We start from the raw sequence: 20,139 nt of genomic DNA, 5'->3' as shown, positions 1-20,139 counted from the left end.
TGAAAGAATGAATTTTCAATGCCTACCAAGCACTGTGGCAGCAGCTTTGACAAATTGACCTCTTTGTGCTTCAGTTTCCTCTCTTATAAAATGAAGATGACCATAATTCCTATCACACAGAGCTGTGGGAGTAAGTTAATTGTTGATAAATCACTCTAACATTGATGAGCACTTGGTAAGTGCTCAGAAAATGTTAACTATTGTGACAACCACTCTTAGTTCCTAGAATTCCCTTCAGATGGAGACCTTTAATTAAAGCATTGAAGCATAATCACAATTTCACAAAGGAAGAACTGTTTTCAGAACGGTTAACTGTCTCTCAAAAAAGAAAAAAAAAGAAAAATAGCACAGCAAGGAAGTAGCAGAACCAGGAAGTACCCAGTGGGGTCTCAGACATTACTCGTAAGCCCTTATGTTTTTTAGTGAATTCCAGAGACTAAAAATCCCTTTGCATACAGGGTCCTAGTTGATGGTTTTCAGCGCCACTCTTGGGTTGGGCTTCAGCACAGCAGAGACAACTGGCAGAGTAATTAAGCCAGCGTGATCCTGGCATAGCCCAGAATCCGTGACCGTTCCAGCAAGGCGGCCCAGGCTGCTCCATTTGGTTCTGAACTGAACGCCCCCTGCGATCTTTCAGAACAGCGCCATCCATGCTTTCCTGATAAGAACCTTCTAGTTTAAGAATAAAAACTCCAGAATCCTCTGAATCAGACTGTCCACAAAAGAGTGTTTTTAACAAGCACCCCGGGTGATTTTTATCATCAGGGAAGTTTGTGAAACTTTGTTTTGAGACAGGCTGAAGCAAGAATTTAAGGGTATTAGTACCGCTCACCCTCCAGGGGGCAGTTACTGAACAGCAATGTTCTTACAAGGACTGGCTCTGCCCCACCCTCCTTCCATGTTTGTAAATATAAGGACTAAATCAATCTCCCTAATAATGCTCTCAATCATGTACCAGTGGGAACCAGAACAGCCCCAGTGGAGCGGCAGGTGGGCGATGGCTTGGATGCTCCCGCTTGAAAAAGCCATTGCATCACGGATATTTTGCTTCTGCACTTTTCTCCCTAGAAAAGCTGCCTATGGGCTTCCACAGAGGCGTTTTTAAAGGCGCGATAGGCACCAGCCACCAAAATTGATTTTTCCCTAGCATCCCGAGAGCGAGCAGGTTGAGCTGTTTCGCGGAGCAGGCTCTGGGAGGAGAGCGCGGCTGCTGTGGCAAAAAGGGGACATTCGCGAGCTTCCCAGGCTGCAAACTAGCCCGCAGACCGCACTGCCGAGCCCGGGGTTGCGTTGTCAGCGCGCCGAGCGCCGCTGTGCTCTCCAGGGCAAGTTTCCTGGGAGTGTCCCTCCTCTCCACGGACACAGCAAAGTCTCCAGTTCTCCAACAGATGTTTCCCCCGCAGCTCTAAGTCCGAGTACTCGCTGGCTGCAGCGCAGAGTGCCGAGGTCGGCGCGCTGCGGTTGAGGGACCCCCACCGGGCAAATGGCAGCATCAGTATGAGAGCCTGGACTTCAGCCCGGGTCGGTCCTCGCCCCGGGGAGCCACTGCTTTGCCCGGTACATCTTCGAGGAGCTGCTCACTTTTCCCCCTCGCGAGTCTTTCTTCCAAGCCAGATATTGCTCGGATTCTAATTAACTCCCTCCACTCCGAAGGGGTTCGGAGGCTGGGATGCGCTACCAGCCTGAAGGATGTTGACTCTCGAGTGGGAGTCGGAAGGACTGCAGACAGTGGGTATTGTTGTGATTATATGTGCGTCTCTGAAGCTGCTTCATTTGCTGGGACTGATTGATTTTTCGGAAGGTAAAGTGGTCGCTCCCATCTGTGCCGTTGGTCAGGTCTGGTTCAGAACCGGATACAGACGCTGTAGAAGTTGAGGAGGCTTAACACGCAAAGTAAAAGTTTTAAAATATGCATGCTTGACGTGGAGCCGTCTAGCACGGGGCAGTTCATTGCTGTTTACTCAGATATTTGACATTGGGAAGGAAGGGATATTGTGCTTTTCTCTTTCTATTTGAAGCCTGTTTGAGGTGATATGGGTTAAACACATTTTCAAGGCGGGAAGTTAGGTTTCTATGCCATGGAGGGATATTACAGAGTGCTGTTTTGCTTGTCAAGTTTCATGTTGGCTACCACGCCTTAGTGCCATTAGTAATTCCATCCTCTGGAGGGGGACCCTGACTTGTAAGGGGAATATGTGCCTGCCTCATTAGTTAGGAGGTGCGGGGGTGGAGCTGGGTTATTGATTATGACATATAATGGATAAACTTTTGATTTAAATTTGAGTTGATGAATGCTTAGCAAAAATGTGCTTTGAACACTTAATTTGCAAAAGTGTTTAATATACATTTCCCAATGAGCCACTCTGTTCATTTATCTTGAGTGGAAACCCATATAAGCATAAGACAGCATTACTGTTACCAGTATTTTATCTGTCTAATATAAATTTTACTACCCAAATCAATTCTATTATTCAAAGATTAGAGAGTTTTAAAAAATTGATTAAATTTCCTTTAATAGCTTGATATATATGTGTATACACACATAATGAAATATTTTTTCTACTGAAATAGCATGCTTTGAATTATTTAAACCCTAATTATTTGATATCAATTCTATATCCAAGCTCTCCTTTCTTCTCAAGTGAAAGAATGGATTTCCTGAGACACTTGCTAGTATTCATTCTGGATAAGGATATGATCTCTTACTGCCAAGTTCTTTATGAATATTTACTTCTCACTTTGTGTGTAATGTAGAAAGATGATGAAAATATTTAAGCCTGCCTACCCGTGCTTCTAATCTTTCTAACAGAGTTAAGGGGCTAGGACCTGATAGCTATGACATGACCCCAAACTACATCCAATATACAGGTTGTTTCTGTTAATACGTTAATAATGGTCAGTGTATCTTACTTCCAGTAAGTTCTGGTTTCTAAAAATGAGTTCATTATGTTCTACTGTTTAGACCAGTATGAGAACATCAGAAGTCCTCATCCAATCTTTGTATCTTTTTTAAAAGTATCCTCAATCTGTGACAAGTTCTGCTGAGGCACATGTAAGAATAATATTGTAATAGGATTAAGTAAAATCTCAGAAGATAGTTTCTTCTTTTTCTCATATCACACAGTAATTTTATTTAACTGTGGGAGTAATTTCATTTAACCCTACATTTTTCCTGGAAGGAAAACAATATATAAACAAATTTCTTCAACTTCTACACAATTTTACATTGTTTTGAAATTTCTGCCTTCATGCACCATTGGTGTCTTAACAAAACACAGATAAGATCATTTTGGTTTCTCTTGAATAGTTTGCCTCTGTTTCATTTTTTCTCCAAATTAGTTTTTATTCTCTGGACTTGGTTGAACCATAGCCCCCCACTTTAGTGCACTATCTTCAAGATGGCTTGATTTCAAAGCTAGCTGAAGCAGTCTCTAAAGAATAACCACCATGGGGATATTTGAGAAAGTCAACCTTCATGGCCCTAGGAGAGCACATGATTCTTTTATTGCCAGTGTTGGTAATGTTTAAAGTCAAATGTCCCAAGTTTGCCAAAGACCTCTGCAAATGACTCAGCTTTTATTCTCTAAGTTCTATCTTATGTCAGTTAAAGTTGAAGATTTTCAGACACCTTCAAATTTGAGTTCCAACAATACAAAAAGTAGAATTGTAAACCTAATTGCCCCAACTCAAATCACAGAATTTTCAGCTAGTCTGAAATGTCTTTCTTGGGACAGGTATCCATGTTCATATCCAGATAATCTCCATGACCATATATGAACCTCTGTCTCCATACACACACATATACAGGTGGTGTGCCTTGTGCCTGTACGTTTAGAGAAGTTATGTAAAATGTCCAATGAGCTTGTCTTGGAGTAGATGAAGATGAGTCCAGAGGTAAGAAATTGGAAGCAGAGTTACCAAGTTTGATTCAGTGTGTAAGCCTTGGTTGTGCTAAAATACAAAGATACAGGTTACCACCATGCATGTGGTATAAATACTTGACAAGTAGAAAAATGGGGAAAAACACATTTTTGTTCTGAAGTATATGTTTAAAAAAGCTGATCTAGTCCAACTGTCTCATTTTACATAGGAGACAACTGCAACCCAGAGATGGTAACTGACTTATCAGAACAGCACTAACTGGGAGCAGAGACAGCACCAAATGCAAAGACTGTGAATCCCATAAGTGCTTTTCCTATCGCAACACACTTTTCATTTATTTCTCGTCCCTAATATTGGGAAAGAGAGTTAATGAAAACATAGATGGAAAACTTCCTGAATTCCTGAACTGTCTACTAACATCCTATGAGATAGCTGAGGGAAATACATTCATAGGAAATAAGATTACACAGTATCCTACACAGCTTCTGGAAGGCTTTGATCCCAACCCAAGTGTAGGACCCAAGCATGGCATGTGAGCAAGCTAAGCCAGACTACCAGCTTTATCACACGTGAGACTCAGGGTTAGAACAAAAGCAAACCAAGTGGTCTCCTGAGCCCCTTTCCTTCTCAGATTTGCACCAAGTTTTGACCATCTGTAACATATTCAATGTCCATGAATAGCTAGTCTGAGTAGAATCCAACAATGGGACCCGATAAAATCATGGGAATTCTAGCCTCGGCCTCCTATCTATGTTTTCTCAGACTGTGACAGTGTCCAAGCAGAAACAGAACTTAGACTTTTTGATCACCAGCCAAGTGGAAGTATAAGAAAAAAATCATTTACAGAGCAAGCCATAAAATATCAGATCATCAAGTCCTTCATCCTTTGTACCTGCAAATGATAAAAAGGCCAAAAAGGGCTATTCCAATGTAGATTGCAAAACATTTCCCTGAAATGGCACCACTTAGAAAATATGGCCGAGAGAAAGGCCAGAGAATTAGCCTTTCTTTTTGGTAAAGAAGTAAAGATGAGGCCCAGAGCAGAATTGTGAGCTTCTTTTAGGCAACACTGAACTTTTATACTGTCTTCAGAGGGCAGTGATTCTTCACTGGTGCCACTGTAGAGCACTTTCTCTAATATGACTCTCTGCATTGATTAACTTAGAAAGTAGTCTGAGTCTGTTTGAATGAGCGTGTCTGTATTAGGGTCAGGGCAAAGCAGTGTTACCTTATTATTACCGTCTACAAGGGCCATTGAGAATTAGCCACAGATAGAAAAGGGTAAAGAGAAACATTTCTGCTCTCACTTAGATTAGATTCTGATTTTGATAAAGCCTTATTTTAAAAAATAATTCTCTTTTAGTTGAAATTCAAGGTTCGGGAAGCAAAAGCAATTTGTAAAGAGGATTAAAATGACTAATGGGATTTTAATATAATGATTTGAGGTTTTACAAATACCCACTCATTAATAAAGGGAATGATGAAGAACACGCACAAGATTAATCTCATCATTTCACAGTTTTGCATGTAATCTGTGTCTTATTGGATTCAAAATGTGTGCGGGGTCCTCTGTTAGGCATTGACCGGGATGGTGGGAAGGGACAAGATGAACATTAAAGGAATGTGCCCTCAGGAAGCTTACATTCTAGAAATGGAAACTAATTACCAAGTGAGACAGATTAACCACTGAGCATAAGCCCAGAAATGGCCTGTAGAGGCACAGATGGTGTGGAACATTCTGGAAAGGGCTCGAGGGAAGGCTTCATGGAGAAAAAAAAAACAAACAGTTGTACAGGACTTAACGGTGTAAGGAGTTCCCAGATGGCAGAATGGGGAAATAATATTCTAGGCTGAGCAAAGAGCTTGAATTGTGACTCTGAGCCCTGACAGAGGGTACTTTTCGTGGAGAAGCGCAGCGGCTTGTAGCACATGGGCATCAGAATGTTGAAATGAATGTGGCTGAAGGGGCCCCTGGGGTGCAATGCTGAGAGGAGGTACTTGTTCCATCACCCATGAAGAGCCATTGACACGAAGTCTTCAACTTTGGGGGAGCAATGAACAGTATGGCAGCCCAGTGTTTTGGGTGGGCCAGTCTTGGAGTAGGTGAAGATGAGTCCACGGGTAAGAGAGTGGAAGCAGAGGTACCAATTATACTTCTGGAACAATTCAGCTGAGAGACAAGGGCAAAAATCCACAGATGGCCCTTCTTGACAAAATCTTTACTGTAAGCTGTCAATTTCCAGTTTTTCCAGAAACTCATGTTTAGTATAATATCCTTGACCTGCACCTGTTCTGAAGTGGCATTTTTTTTTTCAATTTCAGGGCAATGTTGTTTGGCTTTAAATAGAGTTCTTATGAGAAAAGAAAGATATCTGGGGCACACAGAGGTTGTAGCTGCAGATATAGTAGCTTTGTTTATGGTGGGGACTTTAAAATTCTGAAAAATATATCTGACATCTTGCAAGGTGTTCAATTATTTCGAACTTTTCAATTTTGGAAAAGTTTACGCACAAAAAGTACAGGGAATAGTATAATGAGCTTTTACGTACCCATCATCCAGCTGCAATGATTACCAATACTTTGTTATTTGTTAAACCCACGTGGAAGAGACAGAAGTGATCAGAGATGACTCCCCAGAGGAGGTGGCTTCTAAGATGGGATTTTATGGATGAAGAGAAGTTTATCAATTTCATATGTCAGAAAGATGCTTGCACAAGTTCTATATGCAGGGCTCTAGGTGAGGTAATATCGACATAGGGACTTGGTATAAAATGTGGAAGTCCTGGAGCAACAAATAAAATGTGAAGGGGAAGTAATATAGTTCTGTTCCCTCTCCTTGATTATATAATGAACCTTGCCAGCTAGTGCAGTGCTTGGTATGTAGAACACACTAAAAGAATTACGGCCTGAGTGTAATTTACTCCTGTGGAGTAGTCGTGCCAGTGCACGCTGGTGCTGCAGAACTGAGAACCTCTAGTGCCTCTTTCAAGTTCCCAAAGTAGCCTGGAAACTGTTGATTAGTTGATTATGATTTGTTTTTACTCTTTCTTTTTTTTTTTTTTTTTTTCTGCTAGTAAGATTTCACATCAAAATTCCCCTGCAAAGCAGAGATACCCACACACCAAAGGCATCTGAGACAGCTGTTCATTAGAACCTTTTGGCCTTGGGCCATAATTTCAAATGAGACCTCCATCAGTGAGCTGAAAAAGCCCAGCTTAGATGGACTTTAATTTGGCTGGGAAAGTAGACCTTTCAACTCCACAACTAGAAAAAAAAAAACTTAGATGTCTAAGTGAAACTGAACAAATATGCACTAAGTACCTACTGTGTGAAGGGGAATAGAGGACATGGGGTATTTTACCGTCCTTAGGGTATTTGCAAATTAGGTAAAGACCAAACAGCTCATGAATAACTAATCCAAGATTGAAAAGTGTCTGGTGAGAGGGATCAAGGCCTTTAGAAAACACAAAGAGAAGAGCCATCCCATCCAGTTGGAAGATTTCAGGGAAGGCTGCACGAAGGTGGTGGCATTTGAAGTCTGATGAGTTGAGGGATCAAAAGACTTTGATAAGTAAAGACTAGAAGCTAAAAGAAGGAATTTTTAAGAAAAGCAGTTTCCTAAAGTCATTATTTGTGATCACATTTGTTCTAAAAAATTCCATTAAATTAAGACATCATTAGTCAGTTTAAGTGTCTGTAATTAACTTGATAACGTACTTGGAACTGACTAGTTTGGGGACTATTATTTTTCAGTTTTGCTTACTTTGGGAACCCACTTCCTACCACAGCCTGGAGCAGAAAGCTGGAATCTTAGTGAGGAAGAATGAGGGTGGAGGGGTTGTACATGTCAATGATATCCAGCCAAAGATCATAAGGAACACACCTGTGGTCAAACAATTTGGCCTCTTTCCTTTTTGCAGAAAGGGAGGACACACACGATGGAGAACTGTGGGGCGTTTGGTAATGGAGTGTTAGAAAGGACTTACGGGATTTAGGAAGCTGTGCTTTGTTCTGGGTTGAGTGAAGTCAAGAAGCCAGGGTAATTGGCTTAATAAATCTGATACAGACTTAAAAGACTGGACAGAGGCTAAAGCAGTAATTGGCAAAGAACAAGCTACATTAATGAGAATGGCGGATATTTGGTTGTTTTTGTGGTTTAAACAAAGTTCATGTTTTGCCTTCTCTTGATGTGATTATGGTGTAATCTTGCCTTATCTTGCTCAGTTGTAGGTATGGAGTGGTCTTGTCTGGTGTTGACATTCTGTGCCATTGTTTATATTCAACAAGAGAATGCTGAAGCCTCTCTGACAGAGTAGGGCAGCTCCCTCAGGGTCTCTGGGCTGCTCTCCCTCCTCACAGGACAAGGAGGAGGGCAGAGTCAAGTGAGGGGCAAGTTATCTCTGAGGTTAAGTCCTGACTCAGTAACTTTGAGCAAATCACTTAACCTTCCTGATCTTGAGTTTCTTTTCCTGTAAAGTCAGGCTAACCAATCCCACCTTTCAAGATTATTGTAGGGAATAATGTAAGTGAGAGATCTAGCTCAGGACTTGGAATACAAACAGAAGCCAATCAGTGCCTTTCTTGTAATTATGATGGGCTAAGATAACACATTCAAAGTCCTTGTGTTATGTCAGTGGTTCTCAAGCTTTCTGTGTATCAGAATCACCTGGATGCATGTTAAAACACAGGTTGCTAGTTCCTGCTCTAAGCATTTCAGATTCAACAGATCTAGGTTAGGGTCTGAGAATTTGCATTTCAAGTGATTTCTCACTGTGGCTTGGTGCTGCTGGTCCGGAGCACGTTTCAAGAACCACTGACTTACACCACAAGTCTGAAAGGCCACACTCACAACGTTCATGGATGTTTGGCACCTGTTGAGCTTTATTCTAGAACCATTGCCAGTCAGCTTGTTCTATCGTATTTTAGCCTTTGTGGGTCATGCAGTCTAACTCCTCAACTTTGTTGTTGTGACACAAGGCATGTGAAAACGAACGGATGTGACTATGTTTCAGTAAATATTTATAGAGACTCAAACCTGAATTTCATAGTTTTCTTCTTTCACAAAATATTATCTTTTTTAATCTTGAATCTTTTAATCTTGAAAAAATATCATTTTTTCAAACCATTGTATATGTCATACAACACAGCTGAAAGGTCATACAAAAACAGGTAGCAGAGTGGATTTGACCTTTTGCTGAAATTTACCAACCCCCCGGACTAGAGTTGGCAACAAAGGAATCAGTTGAGAAGGGGTCTCAGGCCGGTGAGATGCTGCCTCTGGGAAACTCGTGCAGGTTTGTTGAGCCCTTAGTCTCACTGAGTGGATGGGGGGGTCTAGTCCTTCTTTGGGGTTGATGGAATTATCTGCCAAATTAGCAAGTGAGCTGAATTAGGATGTAGGTGTCTGTGCAATAAAATGTCTTCCCTTCCCCTAATTTCACAATTTCTAGGCCAATTTAGAGGGTTGCTATGTAGCGTAAGCCATTCATGTGATTGTGTTATGCAGTGAGTCTATACTGGAGCTAGACAGTTAGGGTCTCCCTTTCTTACTGATTTTTGTCTGGGTTTCATTGTCGCTTGCCTTTTTCATTGAGTTTATAAACTCTTGTGGGCTTATTAAAGACACATTTCAAATCTTCAAAGTAAACTGGTCTTTAGAGTATTGTGTTACATTGAGTCTTTTGGGTCAAGGACAAATACATTGGATCAATGAACTTTTTTTAAAAAAGGTAAAATCACCTTAAGTCTAAATTCTCTTGAAAATGAAGAATATGTAAATAGTGGGTAAGTTCATATTCTTTGAAATGAGGCAGACCTGAAGTCAGTTCTTAGCTCTGTTTTTGATGGTCTACATTGTCTTGGAAAAAGTTTATAACTACCTTGAATGTCAGTTCTCTCAAAAATGGGGAGAATAACAATAATCCTACCTCATAGGATTATTGTGAGACATAAATTCAATGATATTTGTTAAAATCATGCTTAGCACAGTGCCTGGAACCCCAAGCTTACCAAATATTTTATATTACTTATAGCATTAGTATCACTGCTGTCTTTGTTTTTCACTTCCATCATACGTCTTACTAAATATGGCCATTCATTCAATTATCCATGAAATAACGATTTTTAAAAGTGATCTGTGTACCAGGTGCTGTGCTTGGGGACTTAAAGGCACAGTTTTGGCTAAGAGGGATTTACATGCAGACAAATTGGTTTAGTAAATTTCCCTGGTTTCAAATCTGTGCAGGGAGTATTGGGACATAAGAAACTGACTATTTAGAAGGTGGGGAACTTCAGAAAGGACTCATAGAGGTGACCTTTGAGCTGAATCTAAGTGACCCTTCTAGCACTCAGCATCACACATCCTTGGGAACTACAGACAATTGATAAAACCTAGTTTTGCATTTTCATGCAAAATGCTTGTTGATCCCAGTTTCTAAGTCCTCACTCACATTCCTCTCTTTTCTCCCACAATGCCTTCTCCTACCCAAATGCCACCCATATTTCCCCATTTCAACCCAGATCAAAATCTACCCTCTCTCTAATCCCACATTCCGTCCTTAATCTGAATTCAGTCAGTCCTGATGTATGTCAGACAGCATGTAATGGATAATAATAGGCCTTTGTGCACTGTTCTCCAAGCCATGTAATTTGTGTCCATTCATTTTCCCCTCACCTAGAGGAAAGGGACCACTCTACCTCTGTACAGGGTGAATTTTCCCCAGGTTTCCACAGGGTCCAAAGCAGTACAAAGTATATCATGGAGGCTCAATAAATACATATCAGTGAGTGTCTCACTTCATCTTTGATGGCTTGTCCCTTTAAATCAATATACTTGTCTCATCTTAACCCCATCCCCTTCCCACGTTCTTCCAATCTGACTTCATAGTCTCAAAAGAGAAAACTTTTAAAACATAGCAACTGAGCTGATGCTCAGGGTTCTTCTGTTTCACTTATAAAATAAAATCTCCATGTCCTTGCCTATGATACAGAGGTCAGGATCAGACCAGTGCCTCCTTGTCCATCATCATCTCTGGTCATTTATCCTTCTATTTCCTTTTATTCCCAAATTCATGTTCCAGCAACACTCTACTGAAGTTCCCTGAGCATTTTGTGTCGTCTCCAGCTACCCAAATTTTGCACATACTGCTCTCTCTCTTAGAATGCCCTTCCCTCCTCATATTCCTGGAGACATCATTTCAACTTTAAGCTCTAAGTTCATATTCTTCCTTCTCTGGGAAGCATTTTTTGACTTCCTGAAGCAGAAAAAAGGTACTCTGGCCCTGAGGCCTCTCTGCCTCTTCCCCACCCTCACCTGTGCCCATTTTATGTCCCATGGGTGACAAACTCATCATTTCCCAAGCACCCCGTGCTATTTCATGTGTCATGGCTTTGCCTGTACTGTCACTGTCCTTCCTTTAGAGTAAAATTCTCACTGGTCTTCACCTGATTAACTCCTTCTTATCCTTTAAGCTCAGATCAGGAGCCATCTGTTCCAGAAAGCCTCCCTTGAACCACCTGGCTGGCTGAAGTGCCCATTGCTGTTATCCCAAAGCACTCTATCTTAGCACCTCAGGTGACATTAAACTCTTGATTTCTGTCTTTTTCTCTTTCACTAAACTTCAAGCATCACATAGGTGGAGCACTTATCTCTGCATCCTCAATGTCTTGTGGGTGAGTAGATGGATGGATAGATAATCGATAGGAAAGTATATTAAGAGGTTCTAGTAATAGAGTTCCCATTACAGTCTTGAATTACTATAATGTTTAGACAATATAATGTTTTTCTAAGGCAGGGTTTCTCAGCTTCAGCACTACTGGCATTTTCGGCTGGGTAATTTTTTGTTGTGGGTGCTGTCCTATGCATGATAGGGCCATTGGGAGAATCCCAGGCTTCTACCTACTAAATGCTGGTAGTACCTTTCTCCAAACTGAGACAACCAAGTGTCCCCAGGCCCTGCTGAATCTCCCAGGGGGAAGGAGAACAGGCAAAATCACCTCCCACTACTTTGAGAACCACTGGGTTGAGGAATGATCAAACACAATTTGTAAATCTCTTTATAAACATATATTTATAAGTCATTAAACTGCATTTAAATGTGAAAAGATGATAGCATTGGAAACATGAGTTTCCAATTGCAAACATGAGTGGTAGGAAAAGGTATGCTTTTCCATTATTTAAGTAATAAACAATCATTGTAAGAAGTTTATAAATATACAAAAAGAAAGAAATATAAATAAAACGCCCATAGTCCCACCATTCAAAGAATAACCACCGGTAATATTTTTACTTATTTCCTTTCAGTTTTTTTCTACATGCAGATTTGTTCCTTTAAATTTCATAATATTACTGTATGTATAAAATTTTATGTAGGTTTAAATTCAACAGTAGAGCAGAAATCTTTTTATATTAGATTGTAGATCCTTCATAAATATTTTAATGCCTATATTAGATTCTATAAATTTATGTGATATAAGTCACTTACCCTGATTGTACAGCATGTAAGTTATTTGCATTTTGTCTAGCATTTGAAAAATCCTATAATAAAACCTTTGTATGTGAAGTTGCTTATATATTTATAAATATATTCTTAGGATAGAGCTTTAGAAGAAAAGTGAGTGGAACAAGAGAATGGACCGTATCAAGTATCCTGATGTATATTTGAGATAAGATTGCTTTTCAAAGCAGTGGCACAAGTTTTCTTGCCCTGCTGTGATGTAGAGTCCAGTGGTTTGTCCTCACTGCTCTACCGCCATGTCCTGTTGATTAGGGGACATTTTTGAAGGTGGACCTTTTGAAGGTGGACACGAAAGACCATATTGGCAAACTCAGTGGTAATTTTAAAACTGTGTCTTAGGGATGAGTTGCTAATGCCTTTTAAACCAACATGAAGAATCATAATTTTGTGCAGATGCAACGTTCACGTTGTAGCTTGAAGATGCTCTTCCTGTTCAGCTCTCTTGTCAATCAGGATGCACTCCATTTGTGCAGTGATCTTCACCTCTTGTGAATCATCATGCCCATCTCAGCCATCAGGGCTGACATTTAGTAGACATCAGCTTTTTTATTGAAAAGAAAAAGACAGTTTTTCCCTAGATGAAGCAATTCCTGGGCCCGTATGGATTTAGGAGGAAAGTTGGAATACATAAAATTATTGCTATTATTAAGAACTATTTCCTGAGCCTTACTTACATATGCATTTGACTGAGATAAATTTAAATGGCAGGAAGGGAGAGTACTGCCTCTTTTTAGAGGTATGCCTGTGTTCATCTCAAGTGAAACTGTCAGGCATGTTGCTCCTGTGACAAAGTCTGGAACTAAGGATCAGAGATGCTTTGAGGAGGAAGGTGTGAAAGCCCATCCAGTCAGACTCCCTCCTCTTACCTGCCATGAGGAAGTACTGAGTTACACTGAGCCCCTCTGTGAACTAAGGGTAGTACTTGGCTGTAGGGACGGGACAGTACTGAGGTTGGGAGACGCTGAACCTTGAAAATAGACAGACATCGGGCAAACCCTACCCCTGAAATACGCTGACTGTGGGTCCTAGGCAAATCACCAAACCTCTTGTACCTCAGTTTCCTCGAACATTAGATGGAGATCATCAAAATGCCAAACTCATAGGTCTTCAAACTTGTAGAGTGATTTTTGAGACATAGAATAATTTTGAGACAAGGCAACACACCATATTGTAACTCAAATTTTCTAATGATTACTTCTGTCTCCTCTTCTTGCATAAGTGCCAGTAGGAAGATCCCAGGCGTTGTGAACAGAGCTGCCGAAAACGTAATTTTCTTTATGCCGACTCTGAACACTTTGTGTTGCAGCTCACACTAGGCTAGGTTCTGCACGTGTCAGATAGCCCATAGGTATTTTGTACACCCACTTCTATTGATGAAGAAATGTGTGCAAAGGGGCTAAGGAACTTGTTTCACTTTTAGGTAACCAGACAGCAGAATTAAAATCGACCACAGACTTCAGAAGCTAGAACTCATGTTTTCTTCACTCTAACCTTCCTTAAAGTTTTACTGTTTGTTTGTTTTCTAAATCTCTACACGTGAAGAAATACTGGAAGGCTCCTGGATTAGTAAGGTCAAGGTAATATATTGGGGGCAGGTACTTTCCCAGACATCCATTTGAATACAATTAAGTACATGAGCGACTTTATATCTCAGTAAACTCTTGGTTATTAATGAGTTGGTCACAGAAAGTCTCTATTATGAATAAACAGGAGAATATTGAAGGACTGGCAACAATGAAGTAAATTGGTGACGTGATTCCAAATTTAAACAAATTACAGGGGAAAATGGATAATGATAAAATAATTAGAAGCCAGAAGCACCTGAACAAACACCCAAATCCCACATCTGTCTTCACTATATTCAGCAAGTCCTAAATATCACTGATGCATTGAAGAGAAATTAGCGGACGCTGTTAAACATCACCTGAGTGAAAAGCAGAATTAACTCCTTCCTGTTATTTATTGCAAATGTTCAAGGAGACACAGAGGGAATTGATTAGCCAAATGCATTCCTCCATGACAACAGAGGTTGTAGAGCGAAAACTCTTGGAGAATGGACCTCATTACAAGTTTACACATAAGCTGTGTGTCCCTAACAAGATTTTATACTAAAAATACAATGCTCGAAATAGTAAACTGGCTTCTGCGTTGCTGTATATTTCTTCCAGAATACACAACAATAAAACTAACATATAGGTTAGCATTTTGTAGGTGTATTCAAGGGAAATGCAAAATCAGCAGGGAAATTCTGTAGTTGCAAAATCTTTGTAAAGTTCCAAGTTGACCTGCCTACCTATTTCAAATACACATATTTTCCAATAATAAGAACTGTTCTTTCCAATGGCTGACTAAGGTGAGTCCAGAAATTTTTCCGTGAAGATGAGCCTCCTCACCCTACCACATTCCAGAGGGACCTGAATATGTCTTTTATTTAGGGAACAATTTAAACCCTGGAATAATTATTTAAGGAAAGCCTGTCAGCTCCTTTAAATACATCTTCTCAGGCTGGGAAGGGAGGACAGGTTTTCAAGTGGACAAGGGTTACTGGAGACCATGTGCCATGACATCTATGCCATGTCACCTCCTCTTTGAGAACTGTCACTCATTTCATTATAAATGGTGCCGTTAGTGGTACTTCCTTATAGTGCCACATTCTTCACCTGGGACTTGGCTTATGTTCTGCACAGTAAGGCACAGACAGCCTTCTGATGCATCAAGTGCATTATGGTTCTGAGGCCAGTGCCAGATATAGGCAGGGGTGTAGGCTAGGAACTGACTAACTCTGGCCATCCTTTCCTTGCTTTGCTTCTTTGTGTACCTTCTCCTAAATATGATTGAGTGCTGACCATATTCAGAACTATGCTGGAGAAGGGTAGATGCAAACCCCAGGTAGAGAGGTAAAACTTAATGACATTCCAACTTCCTTCTCTCTACCTTCTCTTTGGTTATAGGATTATTTTCAATTGATCTTTGAAACAGAGTAAAGAAATGAGAGATTTCCTCCTCCAGAATCCATATGCCGCTAGAGAATACTGATGTAATGTGCCTTCTAATTAAAATCATCTTCCCCAGACATTTTCTAATATAATGATAAATGCCTTACCCCATAATATACTACTTGCTCCATATTAGCTCTGTTTGTCCTTCAAAGGCTAGAAAAGTTGGTTAAAAGAAAAAATCCAAAGGGATATTTTTATGGAGACTTTAAAAAAACGTATTTCTGCCACATTCCTACCAAAAAACACATTTAAAAAGCTGGCGTGCATTTTGTTTACGTTAAAGAAACAGGATGATGCTTAGTGAGCTGCTTACCAAAGGGCAGGAAATCATCTTGCCCGACTTCCCCAGCACTCACGGCATGTGCACCCCTGGCAGATTCTGCCTCCCTGAAATTACCTGCCTGCTCCCTTCCATCCAGGTGAGTCGAGGCTGTCTTTAAAGTCAAGCCCATTCTCTTTTCATTTCTTTAATCTCCTCTTTCCTTGTGACTTTTACTGTACAGCATTCCACTCTCCTATTCCCTTCTTTTAAGTAACAGTTTCTTGAGCGCAGGAAGCATGTGCTCGTATTTATTATCCACAGCACATAACAGCACCTTTCCTAGTGCATGCAGGCTTTCCTCAATGCATCATTGCTGTTTAATGTGGAGAAATACATACAGCAGAGTTACATATTTCCTTGGAAAAAATCAAATTCTTGAGTAATGGGGATACTAATTCATAAAAGAAACAATTCATAATGGTACTTTCTTACTTATAAATCACTATGCTATGTATGCCCATTTTGTTTTTGCCTCAAATTTACAAAGAGATCATTTCCTTTATCATTTTATCATTTACAGATGAATAAACTGAAGGTTATAGAGATGAAATGACTCCCCAGTATTGTTCTGTCAGCATATTCTAACTAAATGTTTATGCTTTATTGTAAGTCTAGATCAGGTGGATAATAGATGAGTTCAGCGACACTTTAGAGATTTGAGTAAACATCCTAATGCTGAGATTGGGAGTCAGTCATATATCATAATTTATCTATACATTTTTAAGTAATTTTCAACAGTTCAACATGTGATTTGGATAGTATGAATTTTTACTTTTAGTTTCCTTTTGTTTGTACTGAATGAATAAAATGATAAAAGAAATAAAACTTTTTAGGTTTATTTTTAAATAAAATGGTACAAATGTATCTTGTCGGTTTCAATGTTTGGATCGATGACCACCATTGCTACTCTGAAGCCTACATATATATCTAACAGTAGCCCTTATTCTGACTCTGAAGGTTTTGAAAGGAGCCAGACAGCATCCCTTTTTTACCCCCACTTTGTTCTGAAGGAATAAGAACTAAGATGAAATAGTGGGAGACGGAGGATGCAGTGTGTTAATATGATCTGTTAATGAAAGAAACCAGGTCAGAGGCTGAGCCCAGTGTGAGAGCCACGTGGTCCTGCTGACTGGTCCAGAATTAGGCAGACTCGGGACTCTCAGTCGGAGGTGATGCTGTCCTGGATGGACCCCCAGCACACAGCATGGGTAGGATGGTGCTGCCTGGGGAGAGTCAGGTTTGCAAGAGCACAGGAGAGTCCTCCTTCTTGTTGGCAGTTTGCTTTCAGAATGACAAAAGAGAGAAATTAAGTGGAGGGGGGAAGTTATCCTTTTCAAATTTACTAATCAGTTAAGTCATTTCTCCCTAAGGAGGGAGAAAATGAGGGTCAAGTGATGCCAGGGTGGTTTAGGGAGGATGCGTTGTCATAGAAACCGAAAGGTGGGGAAAGGATACTTTTGCTTAACGCTGACCTTTGATAATCTCCAAATAAAAGTGCTAGCTGTGTGGGTTAAAGCTCACATGGACTGTTAATTATAAAGCCACTGCTATTCAAAGCGTGTGAAAATATCCGTGAGCTTGTGTGCAGTGCATTAATATTTCCTCAGTAGAAGTGGATTTTTTTGTTTCTTTGTTTTCATTGTGTTCCAGGGACCATTGTTTTCCATCTGGGGACCCCTAGGGTCCGAATATCCGGGGTGCTCGATTCTCATGCAGATTCCCTGGTTCTATTTTCACATTCACATCTTGCGACTGGACCTAGCATTTTGCATTTTTTAACAAGCACCCAAGTGATTACAAGGCAATTTAAGTTTATGTAACAGTAATGGAAATCTGAATTACTGAAGTCAATTTCCATTAAAAAAACAAAACAAAACTCTGCGTATGTTCCCAATGTACACTGTTCGTTCATTTTCAGCAGTAGTTTGAATTGTTGTCTCTGATGAGTTTTGGGACTCTTTCATTTTTCACTGGAGATGAATTTATTTCTCAAAACCATAATGTCTTTCAAACTCTCAGAAATTGAGCCTTTATGCACAAAGAGGATTTTGTGTAGTCTGGTGGAACACGGGGGCAGAGGCTTGATGAAGTTGAATACTTCTTTAGTTTAGGAATATTTTCTTTATTTGAGCTATCAGAGATTTTTCTAAACATTCCCTTTGCTTATTAAATGATCCCAAATGTAAAAATAATTTGTTCCCTTGAATTTTAGATTGGCCTTGGGAATTATCATTGAAAAGCTAGTAAATATAAACTCAATTTTTACTGAATTCTTAAGTTCTATTTTATTTTTTCTTGAGCCCTAATATTTTTTGGCCTGAGAAATACATTGCTATTTATAGAGTAGAAAAGCAATGAAAAATATTCCTCAATACTCAACATTTATTACATAGGCCAATGTTTAAGGACATTTCTTTCCCATGACATAAGTTAAACAAAAGAAGAGCAGTCTGTTTTCAGAAATACAAAAAGTCTTTGATACATATGTTTCATAAACATTGTCTTGGTCCTTTAGCTGCTATGACAAATGACCATAGGCTGGGTGGCTGAAACAAGAAATGTTATTCTTATAGTTCTGGAGGCTGGAAGTCTGAGATTAGGGCACCAGCATGGTCAGTTTCTGGTAAGAACCCTCTTCCTGGTGGCAGACTGACGACTTCTCATTGTATCCTCTCATAGTGGGAAAATAGCTGCCTAGCTGTCTGCCCTCTTCTTATAAGTGCACCAGCCCCACTCATGAGGGTTCCACCCTCATGACCTAACTACTTCCCAAAGGCCCATATGCAAATACCATCAAGTTGGGGTTACAGTTTCAACCTATAAATTTAGGGGACTACAAACATTCAGTCACATGTGATCAAAAATCTCAGAAGTCTCCATGGGACCTTCCCTGATCTTGCCATTTAAAACTGCATGCCTCCTACCATTTCTTCCAGGACATCTGACCCCTCTTCTGTTTCATGTGTCCCCAAAGTATGTCTTTATTTTCTAATAGACTTTAATTTGCTTATGGTCTGTTTAGTTGTTTATACTTCTGGGTAGTTCACTAGTGGATTCCTAGCCCTGAAAATAGTGCCAGAACTTTGTAGTGCTCAGTCCTAGTTGAATGAACAAATCCATTCCGGTCAGAGTTTTCAGTGGGTTGTAGCCCCTGCTAGATGGGGTCCTTCTCAGGAAGAGGGGGTTGCTTTGCATGAGTCCCCATTCCCTGCACATATATCTGGGTTCGCACACCCTGTGCATATAATGAAATCTTTTCTGGGTAAAAAATTCACTACCAAACAGGTGTACATAGGAGACAGAACAGAGACCAGTACCTAGTGTCTCTAGGACCAGCGGAACACAGGAGAGTCAGCTAATGAAGTTTTCAGTGAATGAGAAGAACAGATTCTTTATTGCTTCCCAGGCTGTACCTAATTTTGTCAAAATGTTTCTGAAGAAAGTCATTTAATACAAACCTAGCCAACTGTAGCCACTATTCCTTGCCTGAATTCTGTTTTAGAACTCTGTAGGGTATAAATGTGTTTACAAATGCTCTTGACTTCTTATAAAATATTTTAGGGAAATTAAGTGGAAGCTCGTTGAAGAAACTCTGATTTGGAATAAGGGAGCATTCAAGCTCAGTCTCTGCACACATGCTTTCATTATATGTGCACTTATTTCATCAGAATTATTTGAAGAGCTGACAAAGAACCTTGCAATAGTAAAAGTAAACACTTTAGACGTGGATATTTGTTATGGAATTTCTTCTCCTTTTTTATGCACAATCACAATGAATGTACTATATGCCTGACATTAAGCAAGACATTTAATCCTTGCGATAACACAACAGAGTAGATATTCCTATTTTCCTCACTTTACAGATGTTTTTAAGGATTATACCCAAAGTTGGACAGCTGTGGAACCTGTGTTTGAGCACAGGCTGTCTGGTTGAATAGCCCATTAACAACCATGTACTGATTCCATTAATGATACAGTTTCCTTCCTTTCAGAGTTCAATTTGGGAAGAGATACATAAAGAGAAACATCATAAAGTGTGATGGAAGTGGTGTGATAAAAACAAAGACAAAGCAACAAACTGTTTACTGGGGCTGGAGAAAGCTTCAAAGAGAGATAGCATCATGGGCTTTGAGGGATGACTAGGAGTTTTTCAGGTGGAGGAGGAAGATAAAGACTGAAGATAGAAAGAGGAAGAACTTTAATAAATCAGTCTTCTTTATGAATTAGCTTATACTGGTTTTCAACAATTCTCATCCAAACTCTTTCTTGCAGATACAATTTGAGCATTGTAGAACTAAACCTTAACCTATGTCCATTTGTATATAAGCCTATAAGTCACTGCCTAAAACCACAAGTTAAATGCTAAGTGTATATCATTATAGGGTAGCCATTGTGAAAACAGAAGACAGTGAACACATAC

General features: G+C 39.9%; 1 protein-coding gene across 5 annotated transcripts in view; it reads left to right on the top strand.

Moving 5' to 3' along the window:
* KCNIP4 (potassium voltage-gated channel interacting protein 4) overlaps positions 1-20,139 on the top strand; it is an 813,618-nt gene that overhangs the window by 603,897 nt on the left and 189,582 nt on the right. Inside the window, exon 1 of one of the 5 annotated variants that reach the window (XM_032494777.1) lies at positions 970-1,801. The exons of the other annotated variants lie outside the window; for them this stretch is intronic. Coding sequence (XP_032350668.1) covers positions 1,690-1,801 — 112 coding nt within the window. The 5' untranslated portion in view covers positions 970-1,689. Of the gene's footprint in view, positions 1-969; positions 1,802-20,139 lie in introns of those variants that run through there. 5 annotated transcript variants of the gene reach the window in all.

This window comes from Camelus ferus, chromosome 2 (genome assembly GCF_009834535.1).
Source record: "Camelus ferus isolate YT-003-E chromosome 2, BCGSAC_Cfer_1.0, whole genome shotgun sequence".
NCBI classification, from domain to species: Eukaryota; Metazoa; Chordata; class Mammalia; order Artiodactyla; family Camelidae; genus Camelus; species Camelus ferus.
This window is presented reverse-complemented; position numbering and strand designations above follow the sequence as displayed.